This window comes from Calliphora vicina, chromosome 3, assembly GCF_958450345.1.
Source record: "Calliphora vicina chromosome 3, idCalVici1.1, whole genome shotgun sequence".
In the NCBI taxonomy this organism is placed as follows: Eukaryota; Metazoa; Arthropoda; class Insecta; order Diptera; family Calliphoridae; genus Calliphora; species Calliphora vicina.
In genome coordinates this window covers 45,660,324-45,668,117 of record NC_088782.1, presented here as the reverse complement: position 1 = coordinate 45,668,117, position 7,794 = coordinate 45,660,324, and the positions used below count along the sequence as shown (strand labels likewise).

The 7,794-nt window shown below is 30.7% G+C and overlaps 1 protein-coding gene across 1 annotated transcript; it reads left to right on the top strand.

The window, feature by feature from the left end:
* Positions 1-3,347: 3,347 nt before the first annotated feature.
* On the top strand, positions 3,348-4,799 carry LOC135955434 (uncharacterized). Its single transcript, XM_065505784.1, has 2 exons — positions 3,348-4,387; positions 4,450-4,799. The coding sequence occupies exons 1-2, from the start codon at positions 3,373-3,375 to the stop codon at positions 4,797-4,799; spliced, it is 1,365 nt and encodes a 454-aa protein (XP_065361856.1). The 5' UTR covers positions 3,348-3,372.
* Positions 4,800-7,794: the final 2,995 nt, after the last annotated feature.

The window sequence follows — 7,794 nt, the reverse complement described above, 5'->3', positions numbered from 1 at the left end:
GGGTAACTCCGGTATATGAAAAATTAAAAATTATGCCAAAATTATTGTTCTCAATCCGCCTTGAAATATATGTAGAATCTACAAGAAGAGACCTACAAAAGGTCTGGATTTTACCTACCTTAGTCTGGATTTTTATTAATAGCGTAATCAAGTCTCTCCTGATTTTTGTCAAATATATATTTATTATACCATACACCACCTTACTGCGGATGATCAGTATCACTTTTTGAGTCGGTTAAGCGATGTCCGTCCGTAAACCTTGTAATACAAACATTGGTACAATCTTTTTTATTGTCCCAAAGTTTTCAACCTTGAAGCCTATTGAATTTGATTAGAATCACTCCATTATTTCTCCTAGCCCCCTTACGATTGCCCTATCTGAAAATAGTTAAGCTCTCATAATTATCTTAGTTGTATAGATATCAAAATCAAATTCAGCACAAATAAGACTTATATAATAACTAACTCGAATAAACAATTTTGTGATGATCGGTCCATAATTAGTCATAGTTCCCATATAAGGACCACTTCTGAAAATCATTTTAACTAGTAGAAATCTCTTAAAAATGTTAGTCCATAACCACTTGATATTTTTTTGTATTATTTTATCAACAAAACAGTATCAACTCAAAATACAACCAAATTTAAATAAAACAACATACTTACATATGAAGTTTTTCTATCTGAAATTGTTTTTAATTGTTGATTTCTTAATAAAAAATCTTAATTTTAATCATAAATATATATATAACTATACAATTTTATTCAAAAAAAAACAATTTAAAAAAGTTATTTGTTTTTTTCTTATTTAAAAAAAAAATCTTTTATGAATTTTTAAAAAAATTTTATATTTTTTTGAAAAGAAGCTTCTTTTATATAATATGAATATCTTATTTTTTTCACTATGGATTCCAAATACATACAAGAAATTTAACTTGAGTATGATGAATATTTAATTCAAAAGGAAATAAATATTACTCATTCGTTCCCAGTATATTGATTATCTCGGGTATCTATATGAAAAATTAAAAATGATTTAAACTTTTTGTTCTTAATCCGATTTGAAAGATACTTATATATGTAAAATCTACAAGAAGTGATTTACAAAAAGTCGCTATAGCTGTATATTTATTATATGATTTTCGCATTTGAAAATTAAAATTTCAGTTTTTTACCCTTCACCATGAGTGGCAAGGGTATAGTATATAAGTTTGTCATTCCGTTTGTAATTTCTACATTTTTCATTTGCGACCCCATAAAGTATATATATTCTAGATCGTTATAGATAGCGGAGTCGATATAGCCATGACTGTCTGTCAGTCTGTGTGTTGAAATCAACTTTCCGAAGAACCCAAATAACTTACATACACGATTCATACATCAATATGTCCGGCTCGGTTGGTATTTAAAATCGAGAAAATCGGTCTACAAATGGCTGAGATATAAGGAAAAAACCAGGATAACCTCGATTTTTGACCTATTTTTGACCCGTATCTGGATTACCATATCATTAATATAGACAGTATGGATATCTAATGATAGATATTTCAAAGACCTGTGCAACAACGTATATAAGACCATAGTAAGTTGGACCTACAATGGGTCAAAATCGGAAAAAATATTTTTTAACCCGAATTTTTTGTTTCACCAAAAAATATTTTTTTCTCACTAAATATTAAAAAAAAAATAATATTAAATTTTTTTTTAAAAAAAAAAAAAAATTTTAAATTTAAAAAAAAAAAAATTAAAAAACTATTTCGAAAAAACAACTGCAAAAAAATTGAAATTTTGTTTACCTAAAAATATTTAAAATTTTTATTTTAAAGTATAATTTGGTGAAGGGTATATAAGATTCGCCGCAGCCGAATATAGCTCTCTTACTTGTTTTACCTACCTTAGTCTGGATTTTTGCTAACAGCGCAACATATTTTGTTATTTAAACATATTTAGAAATATTCGCCAATAAGAAATACATATTTCAAAATTAATACTGAATTAAGTTATTTAATAATAAATTACTTATATTTATGATTTGTTATACAGAAAATAAAACCAATATTAATAATGGGTTTAAATTTTCCCCATAGGTGTCATTTTGCGAAGTACTAAAGAGTAAGTCAGAAAAAACATACATACTATTTCAGCCAAAACTTATCCTTGGTATAACATATTATTATTTTGTTAATTAAGTTAGCTTTAAAAAATATGTCAGAAATTATGTTTTCTAAATCATTAATTTTCAACTGTTATTTCGGTCAAAATGGACGTGAAAAAGTACGTGAAAAAATGATTTAAATTTTTGAAAAAAATCCAATATGGACTTTCAAAAAAATAGCAAAAGATCTTAAGTTTCATCGTCACACTGCTTCAAAAGCCAAAATACCTGCATAAAAAACCTGGATCAGGATGAAAATATGGCCTAACAGAGATTGGTAAGGAAAAAGAAATCAAATATTATTTTGAAGAGCACCGAACGCTTCTATCAGAAAAGCAGCTCGTAAGGTTTAATAATCTAATTCTTTTGTGCGCAGAGCCAAAACGAGTGAAAAAATTTAGGTCAAATTTTATAAAAAAAACACCAGCTGTGTGATGGATAATGAAACTTATGTACTGGCTGACTTTTCACAACTTTCGGGTCAAGATTTATATGTGGCTGATGAACAGGTACTGTTCATGAACAATACCAAACAAAAGAACAAACAAAATTCCCCAAGAGTTTGTTGTGGCAAAAGAAGCCAATCATTTGTGACATCAGGCACGGTAAACATCGAAATATATATTACGAATTATCTACAAAAACAGTTTTTACCTTTCTTAAAACTGCACGAGTGCCTCAATATTTCTGGCCTGGTAGGAAAATCTACGCAACTGTCCAGAACTTCGGCCTATGGAAATGTAGTTGGATCTTGTGAAAAGAGAATTAAAGAAAACAGGAGAGGTATCCCTGGACATGTCCGATTTTAAGCGTAAGTGGACCACTACTTCGAAAATGGTAACGGAAGCAACTATGAAATCTTTAATGGGAGGATTTCCGGAAAAGTGGACAAATACCGAGTAATATGCCAGTAATTTAATCTTTAATGAATTTGTGTAATATTTGAATAAATTTATGTATTTTTTATATTGAACGGTTTAAGTTTTATGTAGCATAATGCAAGAATGAGTTTTTTCTTTTAAGCAACGATCTTCTTTGGGTCTTAAAACACAGCCACAGCGTGTTCACAAAAGTGACCTCACCAGTTCCTTACAAAGGGAGCTCCCTAATGTAAGTATTTTTATATTTTAAAATATTTTCATAATAATAATTTTAGTTGCATTAATTTCTATTTATTTTTCCAATTAAAAAAAAAACACATTCTCGAACTAACCATCATGTCTCATCCGACCACAAAAATCTACACACTTCATGATTTGGCTAAAATAGCACTTGGAGCGCCCGAATTAACAAATGACCATTTAAGTGTACTTCAAAGTCTCTTGATTATTCTGCTACAAAAGCTTAATTGCCATAATGAAAGTGTGCGTATTCAAGGATTTCCAGCAAAATGTATGGAAAAACTATTAAAGGAGACAGCCAGCAGCTGCCATTATGATTTTCAATTGAGCACAGTAAAAGGATTTCAAGAAAAATATGAAATTTTGGAACAGCTAGAAAGAAAAACGGAAGAAATTGACATAAAACTGGAAGAACATTTTGAGCAAATACGCAACTGCCACAAAACTAATTTATTTGATGTTACAATGTGGGATTTCTATGCGGCCTCCAATGAAGATTTGTGCACTCTCTATATGCAACGCAATAAAGAGTTTTGTTTGTTGGCCCGGAATACGGTTTTTAATAAAGAGTTGCGCAGCCGTGTGTCCAACTTGATGGTGGAACGTTTAAAGGAATTTGAGGCTAAAATAGAGGGCATGCAAAACAAGCTTAAAGAAACCATCGAACTGGCTAACAAGTCTGCTGATATGCAGAAGTTTATTGAAGCCATAGTGAAAGATATTGAAAATATGCGCCGGTCTTTGGATAAAAACAGTGACAAGTTCCGTGAAGCCATGTTGGAAACTCAGGAAATGTTAAATTGTAAATTAGATCGTGTGACCTTGCCGGCTTTAAAAAAATATCTAGATCAACGTTATGATGTTATTAAAGAACATTTAAAAATGCTTCAAAAGGAGTCAAGTAAATGTCATAGCACAAAACCTCTTGCTATGGAAAATAAAAAGACATGTCTGTCTTGTGGTCGTAATAAGGAATTAGAATTATCAAAATTTCAGCCTTTAAAAACAATTGATGATGCTAATAATAAATGTTTTTGCAGCAATTTATTGAAAGAGCCCACGATTTTAGAGAAAATGGATAGAATGCAAAGGTCCGTAGATAAATTGAGGGGTGGGTATAAGTGCTGTTCTCCAAAATAGTTACTTTCTAAATATACAATTTACTATCAACAGCTTCATCTGCAACACCTGCTTCCTCTGCTCAACGTTTTTCTAGAGAGAGTGCTGAAAAGAGAAATCAATTGAGATTGCAAAGTCATGGTATTCTCACAAATTATGGCAGCTCGAGTAAGTTTCCAAAACAAAATTCAAATACTGTATCCGCTATGAAAAGCTCTATTAAGAAACAACAACAACCGATAGCTGAACATCAATCGGAAAAATCTCAGAGCTTTGGAGCACTAAATTCCAAACATATAGTTACTCCTTTACATGGTGAAAGCGCCATGAACATACAGATGATAAGTAGACAAAATTCAAAATCTAGATCGGTACGTTTGAGTTCAATGCATTCTGGAAAATAAAGATTTTTATTGTATAGTAAATTTAATAGAAAATTTGAAGTTTTTTTGTTGAATATTTACATTTGCACACACGCAGAGCAAATGTTTACTGCATGTACTGTAACCATTTAAATAGTATTACAAGTTTTTTAACAATATTATAGTCACATTAACTTTTTACATGATTGTGGTAACCATAATATGTTTAATTTATGATTCACATGATTGTATCAACCATATACATATATGGTTATAGTAAACAAGTATATGTTTGTGACAACTATATTTATGATGAATAATTTAATCATAATATGTTGCTCTCAGATTATGATACCCTTAAACCGAGAGCAAAATAATATGGTAAGTCCTTCATCATATAAATGGTTGTCACAATCATATACTTGTTTACTGTAACCATATATATGGTTAATACAATCATGTGAATCGTAAATTAACCATATCATAGTTACCACAATCATGTAAATAGTTAATATGACTATAATATTGTTGAAAAACTTGTAACAATTTAGAAATGGTTACAGTAAACATGCACAACTATATTTTTTCTCTGCGTGCAGAAAAACATCATATCAATGATTTAATATAAAAAAGACATAACTCGATTTTTTGTTACTTTACAGGAGAAGGAAAAAACTTAATAAAATCTATAAAATTTTAGACACAAAAAAAATTTTTAATGCAATTTTTAATTAGAAGAGGCATCACATTTTAATTCTCATTTAAAATTTATTTATTTTTATTTTAATGAAGTTATTTAATATAACCCTTTTTTCATTGATATTTTTGAAAAAAAAATTAGTTACGCCTTTTTTATATTAAGCAATCGATATGTAAAAAAAAGACAAAGAGGCCTAAATGAGCAAAAACATTTTTCTTTTAAAATGTCAATAATTTATATTCGTGAGTGATTTTCGGAAGTGGGCATGGGAGCAATGACCAATTATGGACTGATCACCATGAAATTAGGTCGTGTGATTTATGTCTATATGAAAGTTATTTATGGTGAATTTTGTGTGTATACCAACATTTTTAAGAGATTTATGCACGTTAAAGTGATTTTCGAAAGCGGGTCTATATGGAAGCTATGACTAATTATGGACCGAGCGTAACAAAATTTGGTGACATGAATTTTGTATATATAAAACTCATTTGGAGCGCAATTTATGGAGATATATTTATAAATTAAACATTTATGACCGATAAAGTTCAATTTCGGACGGACATTTGTATGGGGGCTAGGTGAAATAATTCACCGATTTCAGCCAGTTTCAATAGGCTTGGTCCTTGGTCCGAACAAATAATATGTATGAAATTTGATCGAAATATCTTCAAAATTGCGACCTGTACTTTGCGCACAAGGTTTACATGAACAGAAAGTGATTCTAAGTCGATCGGTATACTTTAAGGTGGGTGTTAGACCCCACTATGGTGGTGTAGGGTATACAAAATTTCTATGGAAATTACTGTTATACAAAAATTGTATAATACTCTTACACATGAAAGTTTCTACAGAAAATACTCTTACCGCCATTAACACGAAGTCTGGTTATATGTTAACTAATAGTTATACTGACAGTTTTCATACAAACATAATTTTAAACGACAGTATAACTATTAGGACTATTAGGGCTATTTATTGAACGTGTAGCATGCATAATGATGGATTGCGATCCAAATCGCGGAATAACCTAATTTTGCGTGATCCTTTACAATGGATCGCGATCCAAAATATTACAATATATTTGAACGTGTAGTTGTACCCTTAGTTACCAACTAACTAGACTTCGTGTTAATGGGGGTTAGACTGACATTTTTCAATAGAAATATAACGTATTTTTATATTTTTGCCAGAAATGTTGATGAACTATGAACATGTAAGTTACACTTGCTAATATAATTCCCACATATGGTTCGGAGGTGCAACGTCTAGTCTAGATCTTCTGGACCGACCCAGCAAAAAATGGTGCTTCCTCGGAAGCAGGTTTGTAAGGCAGAGAGCACTTGTTTACTGATACCACTTCGCATGAAAGATTGCACGATTTTTATATGGGATTCCTCGCGTAGAGGCTCTTCATAAGGAATCCAAAATAAGCATATTTCACAGCTTTAAAATTAACCTGATTGAGAAGCAATAAAATCTTACAGACCCAGTGATTGCCTAACAAGAAGCGCTGATTTTTTCTAAGTTCTTCACCACCTATACGAATAGCTTAATGTATGCCTTCCAAAATCATTTTTGTAAGGCAATAATTTTAGGATGCAATTAATGTAGCAGTCGAAGATGCATTAATCATATTTATTGCTTCCAAATCCAGAATATTTTTTGCTGGGGAGTGCAAAGAAGTGTGCACAGTGGGGCAGGATCAAAATTTTGTAGAAATAAATCTGGTGTTTCTAAACGACTGGTCCGATCGGGGTGAAATTTGATATGGGAGTATTAGTCAAGGAGTACAAATGAGTACCTTACAAATGCTCCAGTGGCGAAGCTATGGGGGTTCAAACACATGCCATTTTTTGGTTTCCCATCCGATTTCAAAGATTTTTACATTTTTGGAAAGCGCTTAGAGTTATAGGCATTTGTAAATTGTTAGTTAGACAAGTAAATTACCAATCATATACAAAAAATTTCAGAGCAATATTAATTATGGATCCAATAATAAACGATTTTCAATTTAAAAATAAAAATGGTAGATTTTTGCTGTTTTTTGGGCGAAAATGTGAATTAACTCTTTTTTTATTAAGTAAAAACTTTCTTTAAGAACATATCACAATTTTGTATTTTTCTGTAAGGTATTTCTACGGAGAAAGTTTTGATGTAAAAAACATGTCTTATGTTATGAATATATCGTCCCTACGCCCTTCGGAATTTGACCTATTTTTTTATCAAAATTACAACAGATTCTAAAATCCCAAAGTTGGGATCAGAAAACAGGAAGTTGCTTTGGAAATCTTGATGTGTTCTTTATTTATCCCTAAAGTATTTTCCCAGCCCCGA